At 38.5% G+C, this 27,349-nt stretch overlaps 1 protein-coding gene across 1 annotated transcript; it reads right to left on the bottom strand.

Annotated features, from left to right (window-relative positions):
- Positions 1-24,190: 24,190 nt before the first annotated feature.
- Positions 24,191-26,985, bottom strand: LOC117824453 (cysteine-rich venom protein triflin-like). Its single transcript, XM_034699940.1, has 8 exons — positions 26,931-26,985; positions 26,807-26,827; positions 26,630-26,730; positions 26,264-26,354; positions 25,941-26,083; positions 25,710-25,804; positions 25,217-25,299; positions 24,191-24,387 (listed from the first exon to the last, which is right to left on the bottom strand). The coding sequence occupies exons 1-8, from the start codon at positions 26,935-26,937 to the stop codon at positions 24,260-24,262; spliced, it is 669 nt and encodes a 222-aa protein (XP_034555831.1). The 5' UTR covers positions 26,938-26,985; the 3' UTR covers positions 24,191-24,259.
- Between the last annotated feature and the right edge of the window lie 364 nt (positions 26,986-27,349).

A 27,349-nucleotide genomic window follows, 5' to 3' on the forward strand; every position in this document is an offset into this window, starting at 1 on the left:
TGAGGTCCTCAGCCTCCATATTTAATTCCCAATCACACAACTCAAGCAACATGTTGTAAGTAAGAAGAACATGATAGTGGGTAGACACTGCTCTCTCCATCCCCAGGCTGCACTCTCACCACACCCCCCTGAACGTACCCCACCCCTCGTTTCCTGTAGCTGCAGCTGAGGGGAACAGTTGCACACCCTGATAAGCCCGCTTGGAGGGAAGACTATGCAGCCGGGTAATCAGCATGTTAGTCTCTAGCAATCAAGAACAATCACAAGCTTCCATCATGTTTACGTTGCGGTGGCCCTTTATGCTATATAAGTGCAGGGAAATTACAAAGCATCCTGTAGAGTTTCACATCAGAGGCACTTAACTGGTAATATTTTAATTTTCTGGTAAAATTGAAAGGAATTATTGCATCAAGTCAAGGCCAAATTGAAACTTAAACTTGCCTTTGATGACTTGATCATTTTTAGACAAGAGAAAAAGACCTTTCTGTCGATCAAATTGCATCTTTATTTCAGGAACATTCCCTCTTACACTAGGAACCATGCACTTAAAAGGCTTAGCACGCTACTGCAGTCGCTGATAAGCAGCGCTGTTTGAAGACGGCTGAGAGCTCTCAAATGTTTAACAGGTGTGCTGAGGATTTAGTGTCGTGCCTATAGCTTTACAGTGAGACATGCAATAGGCATCAGTCAAGAGGAGTGCAGACAGAGGAGCGTGAGTGCAGCATGAATGCTGTGGAACCAAAACCACATGTTCAAAATGTGATACAGAGAAACTGCAGTTATGTGCTTTTTCAGGGCAGCTGGAAGATGTACTGTAAGAGACCCTCTGAAGCCTGTTCATAGCTTTTGAAAGAGGGTTTCCAGTCTCAATCCTTGGAGGTTTAAGACATAAATAAGCTCAAATTTCAGCCATAAAGCATGCAGTTTGCTTGACACTGCAGAACGTATATAAATTCAGTCAAAGGTGCATCAAACCTAGCAATTACAAAATAAGAGAAAAGATTCCCTATATAGTATGGTACCTTTATAGTTACTTAACATTTTGATGGCATTAGCTGGTTTCCTGAGTGTGGTTCCATTATGAGCCATTATGTCTACAAATTCAACATTTCAACCAAGTGGCAACCTCCAGTCTAAAAATATGAGTCCAATGCAGAAGTGTTAAAAACTGCAGTTCATCGAGGATCTGCTTGAGGCTGGCTCCGGAAGTACCGGAAGTCACATACACATGAATGGGATAAAGCCGATCTTTACAGCAGAAATAAACATGTTTACAGCCTGGTACAAAAGACGAGTGTAGTCTGGATAGCTCATTTCTCGATCGGCACACACTGTACGGGGGGGTGAATTTTTTTCTAACGCAGCAATTTCAAAGATATTGAGATTATGAGTCTTCCAATGAGAGGCACAGCTGACTTGATTGACAGGTGGGCACACTGTAGCTGTTGGCTAGGAGGCTCAAAGCCCTCCTCTTTACCTCACACTAGCTCGACAGCAGCAATATGGCTGCCGCTGCCGATTGGCCTCAAAACAGCGCTTCAGAAACAGATGGGTGACGTCGGATCCTACGTCCGTATTTTATACAGTCTATGATTTCAACTCATTGTTTGCAGCTACAGTATACTATCTCTTTTTTCTTTTTGTCTTTTTTTTTTTTTTTTGGCCCTTTTGCCTTTGTTGTATAGAGACAGGAATTGTGGGGAGCAGAGAGCGGGGGAAGACATGCAGGAAATGGTCACACGGCCAGGAATCGAACCGGCGACCCCTGCGACGAAGACTGCACCCTCTGTACGTGGGGTGCTTAGACCGCTAAGCCACCAGCGCCCCTTATATACTATCTCTTTGAGAGGTTGGGTTGGGTTACTTTATTTCCTTTAGGTATCATGGCTCCTTCCATTTGCTCACACACAGATAAATCTTTGCTTTACTTTCCAGTTTCCGCAATTACAAAGATAGCCCAAGCAAGTCGTCGCCCCAGGCCCCTGCAAGCACAAACCCTATGATAACAGTGTATTACATCGTAATTCTGACATGTCTGCTTGTGACAAAAGTGACAAGAGACGCATTCGACGAGGTGTGATGCTTGACAGATGAGGAGCTACGAATAATAATAATTGTTGCATTTTGCTTTTCACATTTAAATGTCAAGCTGACTGTATGCATAGCACAGTCAAAGCTTGAGCAGAGATGTGCTAAAAGACATATAAAGCATCCAGTTTTTTTATTCGCTTTCATTTCCCACAATCTTTATCTGTAAAATGTTAAATCCACCCTGCCTGAAAGGAGTTGCTGTTATATCATTGTTGGATGAAAGCCTTTGATAGCGAACGCTGCTGCTTCCTCTGTACTACATCCTGATGTCATGCTGCATTTTTGAACCCACACTCCCCCTGCAGTGATGATATAATTGTTTTATCTAACACAGCTTCTTTAAATGACGCCTAATTGAGGGCCTTTGCCGCACCCTTTCCTCATGTAGCAATCAACCTGCCGCGTTATCATCACATCTTAATAAAAACTAAAATGATTGGACCACAACCCAGGACTTCCTATCAAAAAAACAGAAACACAGAAGCAGAGAGGGTGTTGTGCAAAAAAAGGAAAAAAAAAACAAAACATCCTGACTCTAACGACAAGAGGAGTGTGCTCTCAGTGCACAGGATGTAGAGAGATTGGTGGTTTGAGGCATGTCGGCGAAGTCGCAAAGGCAGGAAAATAGAAAATGACTTCTCACGCAAGCAACACAGCAGACCACACAGCTGGGAGGAGCTTTGTGTACATGAAAAATGTATGAGTCTTGTTAAACTTATGACACAATAAGACTTTTACCCACTGCAAAGGGGTTGGCTTGCAGTCGGGACAAAGACCAGTCGTGCAGGTTTCAGTGGTGTAATAAAAATCTCCCTCATTAATAATATTGCTTCAAAGCAGTTAACTGATTATATCAGATAAGTAGAATTAGGTTTTTTATGTGATGATCCAGCTGGTTAAATGTTTCCCCACATGGTAGTTATTATAGGAGGAATGTTAATAACATAAGGGCCACACAGATGTACAGTATGGAGTCCATTCACTGTATATGGGAGGCCATATGTTTGTTCTGTGAAATATTTTCTCATGACAGTTTAACAGCTATAGCCAAATGAGTGACAGAAACCCTGTCAGTCTGGGAAGATATGGTTAACTTCAAATGTTACAAGCCACGTTTGTGTTGAACAAACAGTTTGATTGATAAAGTTAAATAAGTGTATGCAGGGCTCTTAGATGGTATGTGTTTGTATATGTGAGTGCAAACAGTGTTTAAGTTCACTGCTGAGGTCACAGGGAGTCATCTGTTACTCTTACCTAAGAATTTTCTTTCTGGGAAGCTGAGATCGCTCTAAAGAACATTTCTTTGAATTAAAATTCATTAAAATTACCTGTTTAATCAGTCAGCTTTAGATCCCCATTGAAATGTTGTCATTGTATTTCACTTAATGTTGGCTTAGCCTCTTTATATCTTCCCTTTATTGCTTCTACATTCATTTAACTTGGTGCCATTTTCTCTATTATGCCTTTTTGTGTGATTTTAGAGTCGTGTAAACATTCACATTTTGCTGTGTTGAAACCAAGCAGCAACCTCCAGAAGCCAATGCTGAAGTGTTATAAATTGCTGTTTATTGAGTGTCTGCTTGAGGCTGGCTGCAGAAAAACCGGAAACGACACACAAACCCATTAAAAAAAAGACATTATTTACAGCAGAAATAAATATGTTAACATTCTTGTTCAAAAAACAGTTTAGGTCTGAAGAGCTCATTTCTCTATGGGGACACACTGTACGGGGGATTCATGTTTTTATAACTTGTTATTTTTGAAGATATTAAACTTATGATTTTTGCCTAATTAAGGCCATGGCTGACTTGATTGGCAAGTGTTCATCCTGTAGCTGTTAGCAGTGGCGTGTCCAGAGGGGTGGCCAAGGGTGGAACTGGCACCCCTTGAAATCCAATTGGCCACCCCAAAATCCTAAACTATGATTGGCTGTTTGCCTTGTCAGAGGTGGGGTTTCTGTTAAAATCTATAATGTGGGATGAGTTAAAAGGCTGATGGTAGATTTCTTTGTTAGTGCCCTCAAATGTGACTTTGAAAAAACACTTTTTGTAAGTCCTTAAAGAATTAAGCTTAGAAGATTTATGCCACTTTGTCATGTTTTTTTTAAATCAAAAGGAATATAACAACTGTTTAATACTTTAATGAAAGTAGGTTGTGAAGACAGAAAGGGTAAATGTTATTTATTTGTAAATGCACTGGCCACCCCTGCCTATGTGAGAGCCTCAGTTGGGCCACCCCTGTCAAAAGTTCTGAACACGCCCCTGGCTGTTAGCAAAGAGGCTAAAGGCTCGCCTCTGTACCTGAGTTCAGCATTTCCAATATGGCACCAGTTGGCTTCATAACAGCGCTTCAGAAACAAATGGATGACGTCTCAGACACTACGTCCATTTATTATACAGTCTATTGTTTTAATCTACTCAGAATCAATTACAACTTATCTGCCAACTTATTATCGTAAATGTGACAGCTGGGTTTATCATGGTATCAGACTGGCGTTGACTGAAAGTCATTGAAAAGATGCCAATTCTCCAGGGGCATTCAAACTTACACTTTGGGACAAAATAAAAGAAGGCAAGATTTAAATTTTAGCTAAAATGAAAAAAAAAAAAAAAAACTGAGACAAGAGTAAATATGAAGGGAAAAAAAGACAAATAACAGAAAGAACCAGGGTTTTTCTAATGTGTTCAGTCCAAGGACATTAGTAGTTCATCCACACTTGTAGCATGGTTGGAATACTCAACAGAGGTAAACCAAATATGCCCACACTAGGGTTAGGGGCACTGCAAGGGAAAATGAGAAAAACCCCTGTTTCCAATACTTGCTTCAGTACATACAACAACAGCTCTGGTGGGTCATAACCAATTGATAACGAGTACAATCCTCACACATGCTAAGAATTAGTAAGTCAGGTTAAGAGATAAGATAAGATATACTTTATTTGTCCCCTGTTGGGGGAAATTTCTTTTGTTACAGCAGCTTACAACACGGGACAGGGGAATACAACAATGTACTAACATAGTTAAAAAATATGATAACAGTAAAAATAAAATAAAATAAAATGAAATAGAATAAAATAAAGTAAAAATAAAATAAAATATGGCAACTATCACAGATATATACACACTATGTACACTTCTATCTGATAAATAGATAGGTAAGTTATTGCACGATAAAAATTGCACCAGGTTATTTAAAAACAAACATACACAGTATGAAGAACAGTGTGATTCAGATGGATACAGTAGTTATTTGTGAATGTGCCAAGTCACATAGTAACTTCCATGTAGAGGAATGAAAGATGAGAACAGCTGATTAACGGGACACAGCAGTGCTGGTGTTAAACAGTCTGATTGCAGATGGGATGAAGGACCTGCGGTAGCGCTCTGTCCTGCAGTGTGGGAGTCTCAGTCTGCTGCTGAAGGAGCTGCTCAGGGACCCCACAGTCTCATGCAGGGGGTGAGAGGGATTGTCCATGATGGATGTCAGCTTGGCTAACATCCTCCTCTCACCCACCTCCTCTATGGAGTCCAGAGGACAGCCCAGGACAGAACTGGCCCTCCTGACCAGTCTGTTAAGTCTTTTCCTGTCCCTGTCTGTGCTCCCTGCTCCCCAGCAGGTTGGTGCTCTTTGTAACTATGATTGTATAGTATTCATCAGTTAACTGAGACCTTTGAATATGCAAATATAGAGATAGCTTAATGTGATGAATCCCCCTCATGCTCAGTTGTTTACATTCCTTAAGAAAGCTCTGGCTGTCAAAGTAAAATACATAAATCTAGTCTCCCTCAGCCAGATACAGATGTGTCTCCCCATAGAAGTTATAAGAAACATATGAGGACATTCTTCTCAAAAAGGATTTATTTTTTCATTTGGGTCTTTTGAAATTTTGGTAAAATGCTTCATATTTGAAAGTTCAGGTAAGATAAGATAAGATACTCAGATCCAAACTGGAGCAAACTATACCAGCTGTTAGATGGCGGCTAATGTAATGTAATATTTTTAACTGCATCAGAGCCTGTGAATAAATATGAACTGCTATCATGGTTTGATCAACAGTTTGAATTTAGCCCCTAAAAATATGTTATCATTTCAGCATAAGCCTCTAGATGCCCTAAAATGTTCCGTCCTTTGAAGCTTATAACCCCCATTCGTTTAAAATATTTAAGGATATCCATGATATCCACGTGTGGGACACCTCTTCAGGTCAGAAAAGCTGAAATTCTGGGTCAATCTGGAAGAATCACATCCCAATTATTGACTGAATTTAAAAAATGAAAATAAAAATAACCCACATGGGCAAGATGAAGTGGGTTAGAGGTTCTGAATGACGGTTTTGATTCATTTTTCAATTAATTGCCCAGCCCTGCTTTTAATTGTTCCTAGACATTTTTCAAGGTGTATTGGTGAAACCCAATTTAGTTAACCAGTAGTCCAAAACTAACTGTTATAGTTACCATTACTGTAATAACTAAGAACTTAGTAAGGACTTCACAAATGTTTAGTGAAGGACATGCAGACAAGTTGTTGTCGCAACCTAGTCCTGAACTTTATCCAGGAGGACTTGACCTTTCAAACTATCTCCTCTCACGTCACAAGGAATGTATCGCCTGCTGCTGATATAATGACCCGTGAGTGATTGACCCTTGCATGACCAAGCCATTCCTGAGTGAAGCTTATGGATTTGGTCTGACACAGGCTAATGGCTAACAGATTTACCAGGACAAGAAAAAGGAATGTACTCCCCGTCTGCTGTGTAAATGTCAGGCCCGGCGAATGTCTGTGTCAGATTACCGTGGCAGTAGCGATAAGCAGATGTAAAGACCCACGGGGGTTATTTATTATTAAGACTAAGAGTGGAAGAAATAGCCAGAGCTGAAGTCCAGTGAGAAAATAAGGCGCTCTCATGCAAGTTTTGTTAAGGCGCACTTTGTGTGATTTTACACAAGGACAGTTTCAGGGTTCATAGATTTTCCCAGGCAAGAATTTGTCTGCAAGACTATGAGAATGCATAAACATAGGGTAAGTGTCCAACCTTTTCTCTGACATAGTCTCTCCCGAAATGTTCTTATTAGCCAACCAGGCAAAGTTATACACTGTAAAAGGGGATTTTAGGTTTTAGTTACCTCAGCTCACTTTCTTAAGTCAGTTCAACTTAAATGTCAGTTTTACTTGAAATATCAAGTAAAATAGTGTCCAACTAATCAGTCCAACCAAAGCAGTTCAGGTAACATAGATTTCCTTGTTGATACAACTAGATGTAAGTATGGCCCCTTCACAAATGTACAGGAAACCCCTTATAGTCACTGCAGTGACCAACCTTTACAGTGCCATGTGCTGCAAGAGACACTCGGTTTGGATCAATGTTTGAATACTTTTCTGCATGCAGTGCAGAAGCTAAGTGTTTACCAAAAGAGAAATGTTTGATATTTGTAGACTTTTTTACTACTTAGTTTCTGTTTTTATACCTACATAGTTCTTATATAGTGCGAGCACTCTTCTGTTATTCTACTTACAGTTTTGTGAGCTAAGTGTTGACTTCTAGAAAAGTATTAAACATATGGCTGTTGCCATGTTAATCCATTCTTCATGATAGCATTCTGATGCCAAGTCAAATTTATACAAAAAAGTGTCAGTTTTGACATTGAATAAAGTATTTTGAATGTTGTGCCATGTTGAGAAAAAAAATGTGTGTAGGATTTTTTGAAAATTGAGGCTTAGGTTGTTTTAAGAAATAACTAGTACTTTTTTTTTTTTTAATGAATGTAATGTTAAAAGTAAGATGAACAAGTCAGGAAAAAAGTTACCTGGCTGCCTTAAAAGATAAGTTGATTCAACAAAACACTTTGTTGAGCTAACATTTTAGACATGTTTGCAGAAGTATTAATTATAAATTGATCCAACAAGATGCTTAGTTCAGGCAAGTTGCATTTTCATGTTTTTACAACTCAATATACCTGTACAAACATGTTAATCTAATTTGAAATACTGTGAATTAGGCTTCAGTAAAATCATGATCGCTTGAAATGTCTCAAAACTTGTAAAATGATTTCTAAGCTCAGTAAAGTTCAGGCCCTTCCATCAAATGCCTTTGAGGTTTTGTCTTCAATGACAAAAAAAGAAGCCAAGGACTCTTTCATGACATCTATTATTGCACTAAATAACACACTCATACATCATTTGCTTTAGCCCGTATGCATTTCTGACAGCTTTGGTTCGCTTGCAGTGTAATTGATCGTCTCCCTTTTCACTACAAAGAGCACTTATGCCTTTTTTCGTCACAAGTATGAACACTGCAGGAAAGCGCTGACAAATTTAGCAACATTCTGTTACATGCTTTTTCTTCTCTGTTGTCACGGTTTGCATGTATACATCAAACAATACATCACTGTTGTAAAACAGTTCATGGTGATGAAAACTAATACATTGAAACATAAACTGAAGACTTTATCTGAACAGCCGACACAATGTGAAGTGATGGGCTCCCAATTATATCTGACCAACTGTCTAGTAATTTTTTTCTTAACATTTTTTCATCTAAGTGAACAATGCCATCTTTGATAAGTTATATAAAACACTAGACACCTTCATTTTTTTGCCATGTTTGCATACAGCAAACACAAGATGAAGTTAGACGTCAGTTTACACTTTGAACTGTTGATGGTTGAAGAGTCAATATGTTTGGAGATGGTAACTTCAGCCATGTTTGTGTTAGTCCTCTATCTTTATGGAGTCATCATTTTTCCAGATGCATGCATACGTCATACACACATACAGGCCTACTTGTAAATATAGCTGCCCTACTTTCATTAATCATTTCTGGAAGTCTGTTAGTGACATTTGGCATCCTCAATGATACACAGTAGATACACTCTTTAGAAATGGTTTCAAAGTTTAAGTTTAATGAAGGTGTTTAAGATTAGTAAAAGCATTTTTTTTAAGATGCAGTCCCTTACGGAAGAGGATTTGGGACACTAATAAGATATTTTATAAGGGAGAGGGCAAGCAAATTTCTTTTAAAGGTGTAACTTTTATTTTTAATTCTGAGAATAAAGTCAGAATTCTGATACAAATGTTTTTTGCTCACCTGCCCTCTACATTTTGCTTTTTCAGTAGCCCTAATCCTCTTCCGTAGTCCCTTATGGAAACATATTTTAATATTTCAATATTACTACATTAATAATAAGCCAAGGTTAATGTAACGCCATAACATGTTTAATCTCTTCGGAACTGTTAAACTTCAACAGCGTTAACTAGAAACTTAATGAATTATACTTGAGGGCTGTGGGGAAGAAAGAGCACGGGACAACTTCTACTGTGCGTCGTGATGCTTTTAATGACTCTTCATCAACATAGGACAACAGCACATCGAACTCATATGACACCTTCACTTCATATCACCCTGAGCAACCTTAAAGAGGCAGTGCAATATATGAAATATATGTCTTTTGAACTTCATTAAAGAACTCAATGATACAAATAACAGTAGAATTAAATAAGGACTATTTGGTGACACTTAGACCAAAATAAATCTCATCTTACATTAACGTTTTACCCAAGCCGCAACCTCCGGTCTAAAAATATGAGTCCAATGCGGAAGTTTTAAAAGCTGCAGTTCATCGAGGATCCACTTGAGGCTGGCTCCGGAGGTACCGGAAGTCACATACACATGAATGGGAAAAGACAATCTTTATAGCAGAAATAAACATGTTTACGGCCTGGTTCAAAAGACGAGTGTAGTCTGGATAGCTCATTTCTCCATCGGCACACACTGTGAGGGGGGGGAATTTTTTCTAACGCGGCAATTACGAAGATATTGTGATTACGAGTCTTCCAATGGAGGCAGAGCTGCCTGCGGGAACACTGTAGCTTTTGGCTAGGAGGCTCAAAGCCCGACTTTTTACGTCACACTGGCTCAACAGCAGCAATATGGCTGCCGCGACGATTGGTCTCAAAACAGCGCATCAGAAACAGTTGGGTGACGTCACGGATACTACGTCCATATTTTATACAGTCTAGGATTTTACCCCAATAATCAGTGACAATTAGGCATCAAAATGGAAAATGACAACCATAAATTAAAAAAAGCTGTATAAAATAAAAAACAAATCAGCAAAGGACAGATGGAAACAATAGTATAAAGGGGGCAATTGATCATTTTCCTCATTAATTACATAAATTAAAAGTATGTTAATTAAGTAATAGCTTAATAATCCATATTTTTTCCTACTCAGAGCGACAGACTTCATCTGTAGGAAGTTACCTTCTAGAAAAGGGGAACTTAACAGCAACAGTTTATTAATAAACCTGTTTTCCCTCAACTTTCTAATGTAAAGAAACCATTAACTCTAAAAAACCTTGTATGGTGTCTCTACTACTCTCTTGTGAACTCTTCTGAAATTTTCAGTTGACTTTCACAAACTTAACATCACCTTAAATTACATCTTTGTCCTAAAACAAGATAAAATGTGTTCCATCTTTAAAAATGTAAATAATATCTTCCATCCCTATTTCCAATCTCATTAATTATTTCTTCCACAGTTGTTGTTGAGTGTAAATGAGTGTTGTGCTTTTCATTGTGTTAGGGATACGCCTACACCCACTTTAACCATTTCCTCCTCTGCTGGCTTGAGACCCCTTTCTAAATATTTGTTTAATGTACGTTTGCTGGAGGGCCTTTGAGTGAGAAAAGCTATCGAACAGGCAGCGGAGAAGCAACAACACCCATCTGCTAATGCTTGAAATGAAGCAGGCCTGTTTCATTCGGCACGGTATGCTGGTGAAGCTCAGTCTTTGGCCCCTGGTTGAACTCATACAAATCAGGCTTGATCATGAAACAATAACCACAGTCCCACGAGCAAGAACTGGAGGAAGTAAAGGGCATATTAAAGCCCCTTATACTGTGCACCCAGTCTGTAGGATACGAGCACCTCAGGACAATATGGGGAAGTATGTGGTTACTAAAGAACAAGCTACCACTGACTGATTAGAACTTAAGTGACTGACATGGTTACAATCGCCTGTACCTTAGGCTTTTACTGATGAAAGTAATCCGTCATTGCTTTGCCATGTGATAGAGGAAATGTGTTGTCAGTGGGTTTTGACTTGAGGGTGGTTTTTCGTTGTTGTGATGAAAGCTTAAGAGCAGCCTGTTTGCAAGTTTTTGTTGTACCTTGAAGAACTCAGTGAAAAAGGAAGTTGCACAACTACATGGGTTGTCTGTCATTAGCTTGAAATCTAAATGTTTCTGTTTAGCTCAACGGGCAGGAGCTTTTTTTCCACAGGTGATGTGTGAATCAGAATCAGAATCAGAATCAGAATCAGCTTTATTGGCCAGGTATGCTTGAACACACAAGGAATTTGACTTAGGTAAACTGTGCTCTCTTTGTACAAGACATAAGAATAAGACATACAAAATAAAAATAAAAAATGTAATAACAATAACATCAGCTTTAATTACAAAAGAACAACAAATAGGCATGACTAATATGTACAGGCTAAAATAATATGATAATAGTGCAGTGGTGAGTAGCAGAGGTAGTTTTTTTCATTAAAAAAATAGTAGTTAAATAATAAAAATAAATAGAAATGTCGAATTCTGCTTGGAGAATTGTTGCATTGTATATCTACATGTATATTTACAGAGAGTATTTATCTGACAGGTATGACACTGTTATGGTTCAGTGTTCATCAGAGTGACAGCCTGGGGGAAGAAACTGTTCTTATGGCGGGTTGTTTTGGCGCACAGTGATCTGTAGCGCCTGCCGGAGGGGAGGAGTTTGAAGAATTTGTGTCCAGGGTGTGAGGGGTCAGCGGTGATGCTACCTGCTGTTTCCTGGCCCAGGACCGGTACAAGTCCTGGATGGGGGGCAGGTCGACACCGACACCGAATGGGATCAGCTGAAGATTATCTTGTCATATTTTACAGATTTGTTTGGGGAGAGATTTCCAGAGGGAGGGGGGGACTAATGGCTCTGTTTCTCTTAGGGTTCACATTGGTTCACAGACTTGTGTCACTGATTTAATGGTTTTAACCCCCTCTCTCATGAATGGCGCACAGATTGGTGTCTTCAATCAGAGCTGCCGGGTTTGTCTCCTGCAGAGCCATGACAGTGGAGTGCTGGAAACACGGGCCGCTCTGTAGGTCCTTATTGATTTCTCGGACCAAGTGCTGGAAGGGCAGCTCAGTGGATTTGAGATAACGATTGATCTCCCTGAGAACCGCAGTGCCAGGCTTGTCACTAAAAGGCCTCAGGCTTCTTCGCACTGCCATTGGCGATCTTACAGGCCTCTGTGTCCTGTTACTTCCTGGGAAGGGTCTGCTAACTGACTATAACTAACTAAATAACTGACTATCTTAAAAAAGGTTAATGGCAAATGAATTATTGTTGAGGTTACTCAATAGGAAAGTTTTTGTAAGGGGGGATTTTGGTGGGGTGATTGAAGCCTACCATTCAAGAGTTTGCAGTTTTAATTGTTTATCCAGATTATACCCAAAGGTTTCTGCCCATTAGGCTTAAGGTGCACGATTGGCTCTAATTATTTCCCCCAACTTCAGACTAAGTCCAATGATGTTGGTTTAGAAGCTTGTATTTTAGTAGACTTACAGAATTTTTGATGTTTTCTTTTTTAAATGTGTATTTATTTTTTGAGTTTGGTGTAATTGACTTAGGAGTCAGGATTTCAATTTTATTTTAATAAACCCTTTAATTTGAACGCACAGATATATTTTTGTGAGTGTCTAAGTGTGGCAATTATTCACCTTGTCAACTTTTCCAAGTTCAGTGTCTCAACCAGATGTGTTTACACCAAATTAATTGTTGGTTTTCACATTAGAAGTAAAACTGAAACACTTTCTGAGTCCTTGTACAACCCTCAGATCTATTTCTACAAGCAGTTTAAGACAAACTTTGTGTTTTTGAAGACTTGCTGATCCAGTTGCATTAAGTATTTTGTATTGGTTTTACTTCAAATATTTTTATTGTGAAGCAAAGAGTGTATCAAAAATACATCCATCTTTAGTTTAAACAATGCTTCAATGTTTTGGAATATTAAGACAATAACAAATGAGTAAATACATGAAAGACAATAAATGGGAGAGAAAATATAGAAATACAAAAATAATAAATAAAGTAAAATGAACTAAATTAATAAGTCCTTCACCGTCCCACCTGTATTGGTTTTAAAGCCAGTTTGACATAGCACATTAACTGCAGTTTCCACATCGTTGGTCTATTTCAGATGGAGTAAGTTTTATTTTGTTTTCAGCATCCTGTTTCTAATCCAAAGGGACTGTGATGTGGTGAGATAACAGCGCAGACTAAAACGAGCTGTCTTCAGTCTGGATAGACTGATGTTACTGATCTCTAAGTGTCTTCCTGCTTGTTGAAATTGCCTTTTTGAGTTTCCACAAACTTTCTCTTGCTTCAATTATTATTTTATTTTCCCCATCTTCATTTGTTTCATCAAAATAAATACTGCACTTGATTCCTGTCACCAGACTCACGGGAAGCTACCTGATGAAGTCTTAACATAATTTCTCTGACTTTAATTTAGTCTTAGCTTTAGATGAGGTAAGCTAACTGAATAGACCAATTTCAGCTGCAGAAACTTAATTAGCTGCATCTAAATCAACACTTTGAGAAATGCTGGAAATGTAAATGTCTCTGTTTTTTACTTGTTACACAATCAACACTCCAGAAGACCAACTGACGCCACAAGTCATAAACATTTGCTGGCCCTGGGGCCAACTGTTGAGGCTTGCTGGTGGAGTTGATAAGCCCCACAGGATGGCACAGCAAGCCTTATCAAGCCACGCCAAACCAGAGAAGCTCTGCTATCACTGGACCCATTGGCAGAGGAAAAACTCATCCCCTTATCTCTCTTCTTCTAGGGAAAGCTTTACTTGTAGTTCCCCTGTCTGCTCTTTCAGGTAGTGCTCTCATGTGTCTCCTAAGTTAACCTCATGGGGATTACTGTTAGGGAGCAGAAACAAGAGGCTTGGACTTTTTTTCGGATACGGCGAGCCAGGCCCTTTTGGCCAGCTGACAAGATTACAAAAATTGAGCCCAAATGTTTATTTTTTAATGAAAGAAGTTTGCTATTATATGAGAGGGTGCAAATTCCAACACAATGGCTGTGCGTGTAACAGTGTGGCAATAGGAAATTTAATGTTGAACTAGAGCAGATTACTTTATGAGCTAAAATGGAAACAACATGAAGGGGAAACTCAGACAAAAAATAACCTCTGCAGATCCTCTCTTGATGAAGTCCAACCTGCTGTGTCTGTAGATCCATCTGTGCTTCTCAAATGTGCCCTGCATGATCCTAACTTATACAAACACAGCCTTATTTGAACCAGGAGCATGCTGAGCTGTCAGAAAACATGTGGTTGACCCCTGAAGAGAGGAGCCTTTTCTCAGACTGGTTTTGAAGAGAATCTTTCAGTATTCAAGGATTCAAGGTTTTTATTGCCATACCAACACGAGCTGTCGCATGAGATGGAACAAAATTTTGTTTCTCAGGTCCTGTTGAAAGCCACAATAAGAACACACAATTAAAAAAAGAAGACAACAATAATAAATATAATAGTATAAATACAGATATTGTGCGCATGTGAGGAATAGACTGATTGAGTTTTTATGTAATAGTGCAATTGAATGTGCAAATGTAAAATGTGCTAATTTTGAGGTAGTCCGTTTTATTGTACTGTTCATGTCAGAGTCTGTATGTCTGAGAGCGGCCGAGACTAAAGAGCACCACCAGAGTTCAGCAGTCTTACGGTCTCAGGAAAGAAGCTGTTCCTCATTCTGGTGGTTCTGCTTTTGATGCTCCGCAGCCTCCTACCTGAGGGGAGAGGAGCAAACAGTGTGTGTGCAGGGTGGGAGATGTCCTTCATGATGCCAGAGGCCCTTTTCCTGCATCTGCTGGTGTAAATGTCTGTGGTTGGTGGGAAGCTGTTCCCTACAATCCTCTGTGCTGCCATCTCCACCCCCTGCAGGGCCTTCTTCTCTGCAGCAGAGCAGCTGCCATGCCACACAGTGATACAGGAGCACAGGACGCTCTCCACCACACATCTGTAAAATAAGTTCAGAGCTGAGCTCCCAAGTCCTGCGCGCCTCAGCTTCCTAAGAAAGTAGAGGCGCTTGTGGGCCTTCTTTACCAGACAGGAAGTGTTCATGCTCCAGGTGAGATCCTCAGCAAGGTGTATTCCCAGGTACCTGAAGCTGGAGACCACTTCCACAGTGGCTCCTCCGATGTAGATGTAGGTGAGGGGATTGGTGTCTGCCCTTCCTGAAATCCACAATCATCTCCTTTGTTCTTCTAAAAAGACCAAATAAAGTAAAAGAAATCACAGTCTGACGTGAATGAGAACAACCCACTGCTCATTGAGGTCTGATTATGCTACTGAGCTTGGTAGACATTAAGCTTTATTTTTTGCCCCCTAGCAGCACTATATTGATCATGTCAATTTAAAGTGCTTCACTTTTTCAATTTTTTTTCATTGTTTTTTTTTATTATTAGTCTAGAATTTTAACACACAACTGATTCCACAGCAGTTCTAAAACTGTAACTAATTTCCCCCTATACTTCTGACCCTACCTCGCATCACTTTTTATTCTTTTGTCTTCTGCAACATTACTTGCTTTTGGTGGAGGGATGGTTTAAGATCCTAATAAGTAATTCATTGATAAGCTTCCTCTATAAATAATTATGCTTTGACTTTTGGGCTTTAATCCAAACTTTTATATATAATTCCGGACACAAAAATGTATAATGGAGATCTTTGTGGAGGAGGGAAATAAACACATCAGTGAACTCCAGCAGAGACATCTCAGCGTTAGAAACGCGATTTTGGAGGCCATCTGTGAAATGGTGAATGCTGTGAGAAAAAACAGAAGATCTGCCGATGAAATAAACGCATCTACTCTACTCCAAAACGCAATCAGTGTTTTGATGGAGTTTAGAGAGCGATTTGATGAGGCTTAGTCTGCCACTCTTGCTCTAGAAAAGTTATGCGTCACTTGGATGAAGACAGTCGCCTCACTGACGCAGAGAGCAACTTTCGGGTGAACGTTTTTAATGCCTGATAACATCATCCAGCAACTGTCCCAAAGATTCACCAGCTTAAATGGAACTGGGAACATGTTTGAGTCAATTCACCCCAACACACTGCTGCAAGCACGAGATGAGGATTTACGCAGAGCTGCCTGGCGCAGCTCAGTGAGCGCTCATTCTCCAAGTTAAAACTAACCAAAAACCCCTTGATGAGCACGATGGGACAGAATAGACTGAGTGGACATGTCATGTTGTACATTGAGAATGACAGATCAAAGAAAATGGACATACAGTGCATCGTGGACAAGTCCGCGGAGCTTAAGGCTCGTCCAAACAGTGGTGAGTAGGCCGAGTACTTCATATTGATTTTGTGTTTGCATGTGAACATGTGGGCTAATGTGCCAATTTGGATAAACTTTATAGTTGTTGATACAGTGACCTAATGTGCTCTCATTATAAGAAAAAGTTAAAGTGGGTGTCAGAATGATTCGGTCGCTATCCGTGGTGCTGAACTGCTTTGAATTTGTGTTTTATTATTATTATTATTATTATTATTATTATTATTATTATTATTATTATTATTTTGTTCTCTTGGTTTGATTGACTAAAACATGTAGTAATGCTTGTAAACCCCGCTGTTGTGGGCATGTTGTAAAGCGATGTTATGATGAGCTTTACAGTGACCGCAGCCATGTGTGCGTAATGCTGTGCCAGTTTGCACCTGCCTTTCAAACGTGCTAAATATAGACGCAAAAACAGCGCTCGCTATCTGCTTCAGGTTTGATAGATCACATTGCGTGTGCTAAATGATTACATTTGCATCTCCTCCTCCCAGTATTTTGCGCGTCCTGATGATCTACATGTATTCTGCATATTCATGAAGGCAAACACAAATGATTTGCGAGTGCTATTTTGCTCATTTGACAGACGCAATCCTCGGTGCTCCCGGTTAGTACGTCACCTTTGCGCGCGCTATCAAGTTTGCACCTGTTTTTATACACGCAAACCTTTAGTAGATCGGGCCCATTATGTATTGATTGCCATCGGGACATAAAGATAATTTTAACCAGTATAACAAAAAGTGTATCTAAATCTGATTACCAACCCCAGCTTTAATGTGTGAGCAGGGGGTGAGTCGTTACAGTGATGCTGTGCAGGTCTGAATATTTCAGCTTTTTGTAATAAAAAAAAACAAAACAGTTTTGTAAAAAGGGTTGAAATGTTTTTGCTACTTTGGTCTATGTTTTTCTTTTTTGAAAAAACAAACAAACAATATATAGTATAATATCCCCCAAGACATGTTGTAGAATACAATACAAGTTTATTTCCTTTGGAAGTACTTCAGGGAATGTACTTTCTTTTCAATCCAATACCAGGAAGTTAGTTCTCTACCTCCTTTAAAATTGGAAGCCATTTGTTTTAAGGTAACATCTTATGTAACAAAAAAAAACACCTTTTAAGGTTCCTGTAAAATCAGCCTTCATTTCCCAGGAAGCATTCCCAAAAATAAACAGACTGTGTTTCAGTGTACCATGATCAATTAAAGGTTTTCTTATTGGTCTAGAACACTAATAATGGACATGATACACACAGTACATGAAATAAATCAGGAAGTGTGAGGATGCTTAAATTAGGGATTTATTCTTTCATCTTTTTTTAAGCCACAGCAAGTGGGTTTGGTCTTAATCTGTTGTTTTTCCTTGGCTCTCTTTTGGGAAGTCATTCCTGTCCTTCCTCTTTGTAAGTGTTCACCTTCCATAAAGTCAAAGGGCAGCTGGCTCTGAGGGCGGTGTTTGGTCATAAAATACCATGCCAAAGTAAATTTTCTTTTTGTTATGTGCCGATAGCTGAACAGTCATACAGACTGGTTATTAAATCATTGAAACATAACATTTTTTTTTCAATTGTGCCATATTCTAACACTTCCCTTCTCTAAATGAAAAACATAATCAAACTAGTTGTATTTAAATTAACTCCACTACAAAATATCACATTAAACTACTAGATCAAATTTTAGTTTTTTTTACACTACAGAGAGATGCTTACTTATTAAATGTCATTAGTGCAGGCATCAGGTTAGAGTTCAATGTCACATGATGCTGTTGCGAAGGATATCTCACTCTGGCAGGAATAAAATACTTGTTTAACTTGTTAAGTAAAACTGTACTTCTCTTTCTCTGCTTGTTTTGTAAGGGCATACGAGCAGTTGATACCTTCAGCATGTCTGTAGCTGTGAGGGCTGTGTTGCACACGGCATTGGTTGGCCCATTTTTGAGCATTTCTGCAGCAGGTTCATTCCATGTCTGTGGGGAGCAGATAACAGGTAAGCATTAAGCACACAACATACGACAGAAAACTCCAGAGGGCTCGGTTCATGCTGCATATAAGGAATTTATGAAAGGAGTTCAATGCATTTTTCTGTTGTTACCATCTGCAGCATGTTTGAAGCAGGAGGATCAACACTGCTTCTCAGAGCATTGTGCCTTTTCACTGTCCCTTGCTTTGCCTCAGGAGAAAGATGGATGGGAACTAAATAAAAAAAAGTCACAGTAAACAAAATATCATATATTTTGCAAAGTTTGTAAGAGTATGTTAATCCCAAATTTAACTTTAAGAGAAGCATTTGAATAATATGTTCAGCACTTATGACACTCACCCTTTTGATGTGGTTTTAGGGAAAACAGAAAACATTGGTTGTTATTAAACAATAGAAGTTAAATACACAGATACATGATTAAGAAAGTTATCTGGACAAAACAAAGAATACACACACTATACAATTTCCTGCAGGAAGACTTGATGTAAGATTGACACTTACTCCTTTATCCCCCATGGTGCCAGGCACTTGAAGGGAAGCAAAGAGACCCAGGGCACAAAGGAAGCCTGATGTGTACATGGTTTAATCCAGGATTGTCTCCTTGAGCTACAGGTTTGATTTATATATACAGAACTACAGGAACACGTGACAAATAAACACACAAACTCAAGGGCTTCCTCACTTTTAACAACCAAACTGAAGAAAGCATTTTGTCAACGTGGCATCAGTAAAAACATCCTCGATGTGGTATGGTGTGTGTTTACATTGTACACAGTATATTTTTGGCAAGGATATGAGAGAAGATTTGGCAACGCAACAATAACCACTTTGATAATTACAACGTTACACGAACGCTTGGAGCATTTAGAAGATTTAAAACACTTCACCCTCATTTGTCTTTATGGAGAGGGAGGGTTTTAATATTTTCTTATTATATATATATATATAATATATATATGATATATATAATATATTAATATTGTCTTCTAACACGCTACACTGTATTGTGTAAGGTGCTGTTGGTCTGACAATTCATGAAGAATGGGAAAGGTTTACAGTTGCTGATCATTATTATCATTATTATTATTATTACTTTCAAGAATTTCTACCAGTCCAGTTGCCTTACAGATCAAGCTTTGGACTAAATAAGAACTATGTAGGTTATAATCAAAGTTTGGTCTTTTTTTTTCAAACAGGTTTTTCATTTTTTATTCATGAAGTATGTTTTAATACTAATGTTCTTCATATTCAGCTCATTTCAATTTGAATTTACAATAAAATAAAGTACAACAAAATAAAAACACATACTTTACTAATACACTCAGGCTGTTACTCTGATGAACACTAAAATATAACAGTGTCATACCTGTCAGATCAATACTCTCTGTAAATAAACATCTAAATATACAATGTAACAATTCTCCAAGCAGAATTGCCCTTATTTTATTTATTTTATTATTTAACTACAATTTTTTTAAATGTAAAAACTACCTCTGCTACCCACCACTGCACTATTATCATATATTTTTAGTCTGTACATATAAGTCATGCCTATTTGTTATTCTTTGTATTTATAGCTGATGTTGTTGTTATTATATATTTTATTTTTTTAATCATATTTTTATTTTTATTTGTATGCCTTATTCTTATGCCTTGTACAAAGAGAGCACAGTTTACCAAATTCAAATTCCTTGTGTGTCCAAGCATACCTGGCCAATAAAGCTGATTCTGATTCTGATTCTAATAGGTCCCATATAAGCAAATATTTAATATGAATCATCTAATAAATAATGTAAACTCATTATCTTTCATTTAAGTCACGTAACCAAGATGACTCGCTTTTCAATCTGAGAGGTTTTAGTATCTCTTCCATAAAAGTACATTTAAACGGTGTTTGCAGAGTAAATGTACTAGTTGGCTTCTATTAAATATGGACCATTAACCCATCTCGTAAAAATTGAAATGACTAATCTGTAAGTATGTACAGAAGAAAAAAGGAAACCTTTCAAAGGGTTGAAAGGGAGAAATTTTTTTTTTGATAACGCCCATTCAGTTACATTCATAATAACACATCCAACTCAGCACAGTTTTAACTTGTAATTATATACATTTATATAATGTTTGATTTCGTAAGTGAACATAAAACTAACATGTCTTACTTGCCCTTGTATTTCAAAACAAAGCTTTAATAATGAGCTGACCCTTAAATCTGATATCAAATCTATGCTTAAAATATTGAACTGAAACACAACAGATATTATCAACAACATGTCTCTTAAATATAACTGCTTCATTAGTATCTTTTCTGAATATGAAAGTTAGACTGTTGAAATTGTAAAAGATATTTTATCGTTATTATTATCAAGATGTCTTTTTGGCATAAAAGTCACAAAATATGATTCCAAAATGGAACTTGACATTCATTTTCTTGTATTTTTTGTGGTAATAATCTCCTGCTGTATTAATGACCCATGTTGGGAAGGTTTCTACCCCAGACCCTTTGAGTGTTATACTTTAATTGGCCACCAGATGCCCTCTGACTCTCCTCCTTTTACTCTAGACCCTTTCACTCCATTTGCCCTGCACTCACCTCACTCTCCCGGTTTGAACTTTCTTGACATCATAACCTGCATTTTAAAATGGCGCCTGAGATTGCTGACTTCGTTGTTTGGTTTGCATTATTTCCTTAAGAGACATAGAACAGTTGGGCTGGTCTCTCGATGGGGGCGATTTTAGTATCAGACTTTTAGGAGTGCTCAGTCCCTTAACAGATTGTGATATGGAGAGATTCTCGCAGGTGTGGGAACCTACCACTAAACCACTACTGTACAAAACAACAATTATAGTTCTACTAGGGATGCACAACATTATCAGCACATTATCGATATCGGCTGATATTGGTTTTAAAATGAACTATCAGATATCGGCCAACCCGCCGATATCTCCTGTTATAATTAACCGAAAAAATAATGGGCTGCTGCACACATGTAGGGCTCGTGTTTTAAGTTTAAATTTGAATTTAAGCAGCAGTCTGTAAGGTACATGTATCTGACTTATTTAGGCACATTTACTGTCAAAGAGTAAACCATTTTATTTAATTTGGGTGTAATTGCTGTAAATTGCACTTTTCAGATGTTCCCTGCGAACAGAGGTTAGGTTTACTTACTATGTCAAATGTGAAATTGGCCAAATTTGCCCTGGTTGTGGGTTTTATTATGATTGTCTCAGGGAGAGCATCATCCAAGTTTTAAGTAGGATGTATCTTTTTGTATGAATTTTGTATGAAAGCAATTGTCATAAGTAAATATGCAGTTTTAAGTATTAAGTATTTTGATAGCGGTCTGGACCCATTCTGTATCAGTAAATGCCCACAGTATTTTGTTTCTTCTGTTTACATTCACACTAGATGGATATTTAGAAGTTGATCTGTAGAATATTTACCATTTGGCTTTAAAGACTTCAGTTAAATATTTACTGAGCAGCACTTTGTTGGAAACTGAAAGATGATCGCAATTACCTGAGAAATGCCTGAATCCTATATTAACTACCCAGCCATACCTGAACCTGCCTTTCTCTCTACCAGCATTTGTATCAACCTATCCACTTATCTTATTATCCTGCATGTGAGCCTTGAATTACCAATAAATCATTGGAATTATCCCAGTGCCTTGACTGTCTGCATTCCTTCTATTGTTGAACTTAAATCAGTATAGACATTTGGAGGAATCATAAAAAGCCATTGGCTGTGTCTGACATCACTTATTATTCACTGTATATAGCATTATATCATAATGAATATGCCATTTGGTAGTGCTGTCCAAATTTGGAGTGAGATTTGTTATACCTAATAGTGGACCCCAGTGTACCACTGATGGTCACTAACTGAGCAATATATCCTAAAATTTGCTCTATAGCGCCACCTAAACCCATGAAAATCAGACCCGCCACTGGGAAAGACCTACATGCATGACATTTTTTTTGCATATCTATCATGTCAAGACTTAAAAAAAACTATATTATGGTCGAGGTCTAAACCCAACAGAAAGCGTAGAAATTTGTGTTGAATGTCTGTTTTGGCAATTTGCGGGTACGTATTTAAGAGTTCTCATCCTACAATTTTGCTCCGATCAACTCCCAACCAGGCACATTCTATAGTAGACACATTGACGATTAAAAGTTATCAAAAATAATTTCCCCCAAGTCAATGGGTGTGGGCGTAGCAGAGGTTCAAAACTCAAGGTCATACCGCCAATCTGCCTAAAACCTAAAACTGTTATAACACTCACATACAATGTTGGATCAGGACCAGGGCGCTCATGCATGATAAGTGCCCCAGCCTGAACGCCTCAATTGGCAAATATTCACCTATATGCTATAGCACTCCCTACTGGCCACAGGAAGTCACATCTTACTTTGTGGTGTATAGCTCTCCTTCTTTTGAGTGTATTTATTTCAAATGTGCTCAGAAATGGCCTTCACACCTTCATGAAGCATAACAGGTCAGACTGTGACCTGTCATTGAAGGGTGTGTCTGGGGACGTCTCAAACTTTGATGTCTCGCCATGAAACAGGAAATACTTATAGCTCCTTCATACAGTGTTCAATCTGTTTCAAATTGTATATACATGATCAGGGTCCATCCCTCAACATATCTATGGGTTCATTTATCTACTACAGCCATAGCGCCACCCACAGGAAAGACATGGTTCTGACATTTATATACAATACCCGATCTCTGCCAAATTTTGCAAATGTCATCATGGACCCAGCCTGAACTCATCTATAGACACGTTTGTCATATGAATAGCGCCACCTAATGGACACAAGGGATATTCACTCTCAGAACATGTTTTAACATGCTTGTGATCACAACTCTTTCTATAATGATCTGTGATGAACAATCCTTCAGAACATAATTAAAGTCACAGCACCACCTACTGGTGGCAGGTAGTACTGTAATGTACACTGTGCTGATAACTGCACGAGTATCCTCACAGTTTCAGTCTAGGCTTCATAAAGAGCAGCACAGCAACACCTGCTGCACATCAGGCGGTGGCGCACATCAGGCGGTGGCGCACATCAGGCGGTGGCGCACATCAGGCGGTGGCGCACATCAGGCGGTGGCGCACATCAGGCGGTGCTTGTGCGGGGGCCCGCACATATCCGCTTGCGGTTTTAATTCAGATTATTTTTAGAACACAGTAATGTCATGAAGTGTTATTGGTTATTGTGTTGTACTGTAGTGTATTAAAAACACGTGTTCATTATCTTTATTTGTGAAAATGTGCTCAGTATAATAGTTATCATTGAAATTCATGCTGTTGTTTACCCTGGTCGTATTGAGCTGCATGTTTTAAATGTGTGACTGCAGTGACCTTGTCCGCCACATGATTACAAGTAGTCACTATATTGTTAATTCCATTCAACTCACTACATAGGGAGTAGAGAGTAGAAAATGTGTTTGAGATTTATTTTGAACAAAACCATTGTCTTAGACCCTGACAAAGCATTTGATTTTTCCAGCACCTGAAGTAAAAGGCAAGTGTTGTAGTCCTAATTATTTTAAAAGAGAGAAATGTATTTGCATTAGTTTTAGGTTTGATGCTTTGATGTAAAATAAATGTTACTGTTTTCAACCATGGGGATATAGCTTGTGACTTTCGAGAACCATACAAGTACATAAATCATGTGTGTGAGATAAAAAGTATCATTCAGGGGGACAAAAGCTCACATTATGTGTGTTTTTATTGAAACTGACTGAAACAGTAAGTCAGAGACCATGATGACACAAGGCATTTAAATGATCTTATCACTGCAGTTGCAGCTGGCAGGACACCAGGTGGCCAGTGTCTTTTGGGTGCAGCCATACTTCTTCACCAGATCAGGACAATTGCTGTACTTGTCAATGAACTCACAGGGGTTGGCTGGGATGAAGAGATGAAAAAACAGAGGAAATTAATGAGTTAAAAAATTTAAAGTAATAACCACCAGAATGTTTTGGTTTGATTAGAGGCCTTGAAAGTCTTACAACTTCTAAACATTTGCTAAAGACAGTAATTACATTGTCAAATCAAGATCCAGGAAAGTATCAAGTCTTGAAGCACCTTTGTGCTCTACTCACTGAATTTCTGTTTCTTTAGTTCCAATGGTATGCAAGACTCATATTTGACCTGTTTCTGTTTAACTTGGAGTGATTTTACCAGTCAAAATTCTGTTTTTTATTGTTTGTTAATTTTAAAGAGTTTTTTTAGTTGTGAATTAATATCACCTGGCATGCAATGCAGGGGTGTGTCCAGAACCTTTTGATTGGGGTGGCCCAACTGAGGCTCTCACATAGGCAGGGGTGGCCAGTGCATTTACAAATAAATAACATTTACCCTTTCTGTCTTCACAACCTACTTTCATTAAAGTATTAAACAGTTGTTATATTCCTTTTGACTTAAAAAAAAATGACAAAGTGGCATAAATCTTCTAAGCTTAATTATTTAAGGACTTACAAAATATGTTTTTTCAAAGTCACATTTGAGGGCACTAATAAAGGTATCTAAAGTAAGCCTTTTAACTCATCCCAAATTATAGATTTTAACAGAAACCCCACCTCTGACAAGGCAGACAGCCAATCATAGTTTAGGATTTTGTGCTGGCCCCTGGGGTGGCCAATTGGATTTCAAGGGGTGCCAGTTCCAGCCTTGGCCACCCCTCTGGACACACCACTGATGAAATGTGTTTTTACATTGTAGATTTGCCACTTACTGCACAGTCTGTCTTCACAGGAGTCTGGGCAGTCACCACAGGAGGGTCCCTTTTTGAAGGGTGTAGCCAACTGGTAGTTACCACTGTAATGTAGATCAGTGAGTCAAAGATCAAATCAGTTCAAAAAGCTCACACAACCACCACATGTCACAGATATATAGCATTTGACAGCATTGCACTTTTGAGAGTCTGTTGAATTCAATCTCATCAAGATAAAAGAGACATGATATGCAAGTGTCAGTTTACACCACATCAATACTACAGAACATGACTGTGCTGTTGTTGCAGCTGCTTGGTTTGTATGTTGTGTGTGTGACTGAGTTCATGTGTAGATTTGTACTTTTATAGAGGGATACAATACAAATATGTTTCATATTACAAAATGGTGATTGATCTTGGATGCATTCAATTGAATGAGCTGACAAAGAGTCACTTAAATTGAGAAAATATGTTAAACTTTCAAGCTAAAAGACAAGAGAACAGTCACACTTACGCTGGGCAGTATTGACAGACAAAAAAGTAATTGTACTTTTCACCGGGACAGTAGGCCACACCGCAGCCAACATGGTTGGACCGGTACCATTCAAGCTGTGCAGACAACAAGAGATAAAACACAAAATCCCCAGGAGCTCATGGAATTGATGTTCTTTATTTTGTGATATTCTGTGCTCAAGTCTATCAGTATGAACAAGTGCTGTCCAAAATGGTAAATGTATAAGATTACCTGTGTAAAATGTCCAACTTCTTTTCCATGGATTTGTCCAACTCCATATTGCCAGTCTTTCGCCTCGTCAGACCAAGACTGGATAGCACTGCTCCAGCTGTTCTTGTAGGTGGACATGAACAGATTTTCTCCACAGCCACTAGCTAGAGGTTAAAGGCAAGGGAAAGAGAATTTAAATATTTAAGTCGGATCGGTTGCTCACTGTCTTTGTAAAAGCAAGGAATTGATTAAGAGAAACACTTTTGACAGCCTCATTAATCAGAATAATGCACACTTTTAAAACAACCAAAAAACATTGTATTTGCAGAGAAAGACTCAATTACTGCTGATCTTTCTCTGTCCTGCAGGGCTGTGCTTCTCGGAGCAAGTGTTGGCCCATTTCTGAGCATTAGCTGCAGCCTCGCTACTCCAGCTCTGTGTAGGGTAGAAGACAAATGTAGATCAGTACGTTTTATACACCAAAAACGTTCTGAAGTACTGTGAGACTGTACTGAAAATTGTTTCATCTGTACTGTAAAGTGTAAGCCGATACACTGCATTAAAGACTACCATTACAAACTCAAGCACAAGTAGGATTTGTTGATAGAGAATTCATGCTCAAAAGAAAATAATAAAGGACCTAGTTTTAAAAATCACAAAATAACTATCTGAAATTATGAAATAATTTGAAGGCATTATCAGGTGGTAACCATTTTCAACATGTTGCTGGCAGTCGGCTTCACATTTCTCCTCAGGCTGTTGTGCTTATCCACAATCTCCGCCTCGTCAGCTGGAGAGACACCGACGGTTCCTTAACAGAAAAAATCCAATCAAAATAAGTGAATTTGAATTTCCTAATATTAATAAAGATAATTACAATCACTCACCTTCCACCTGGTTATCCCCATCTAAGGGCGTTAAATAAACAAAAATAAATATTAAATTATTTTGTGAAACTTGAATATTTAGAGCAGTACTAATATCATAATAATAAAAACTAACATCACTCACCCTTCATCAGGTGTGGATTTCAGAGACAGAAAAGAAATAATGATATCGTTACAAGACATAACATGCAAAAATGAGAAATATAACATTGAAAAAATACTTTCAATATAACAAAACAACAAACATACCCCAAATATACTGGTTATTCCCTGTAACATAGGGCATTTAGTTTTACTTACAATCAAGAACGCTGAGGTGCTGGGCACCTGAACAGCAGCAAGAAGGCCCAAGGCACAGCAAATGGTCAAATAAGCAGTCATGGTTGAGTGAAGTTCTGAGAGCCACAGGTTTAGTTTATATAGCCAGGACCCCTCAGACAGGTAACAAAAAAACAAGCAGTGTAAAGGCCACCCTTGTTGACGAAGAATGCCCAAACATTATCAAGCAATTCATGGGGCCCCTCTGTAGATCCTTGATGATGG

This window comes from Notolabrus celidotus, chromosome 13, assembly GCF_009762535.1.
Source record: "Notolabrus celidotus isolate fNotCel1 chromosome 13, fNotCel1.pri, whole genome shotgun sequence".
NCBI classification, from domain to species: domain Eukaryota; kingdom Metazoa; phylum Chordata; class Actinopteri; order Labriformes; family Labridae; genus Notolabrus; species Notolabrus celidotus.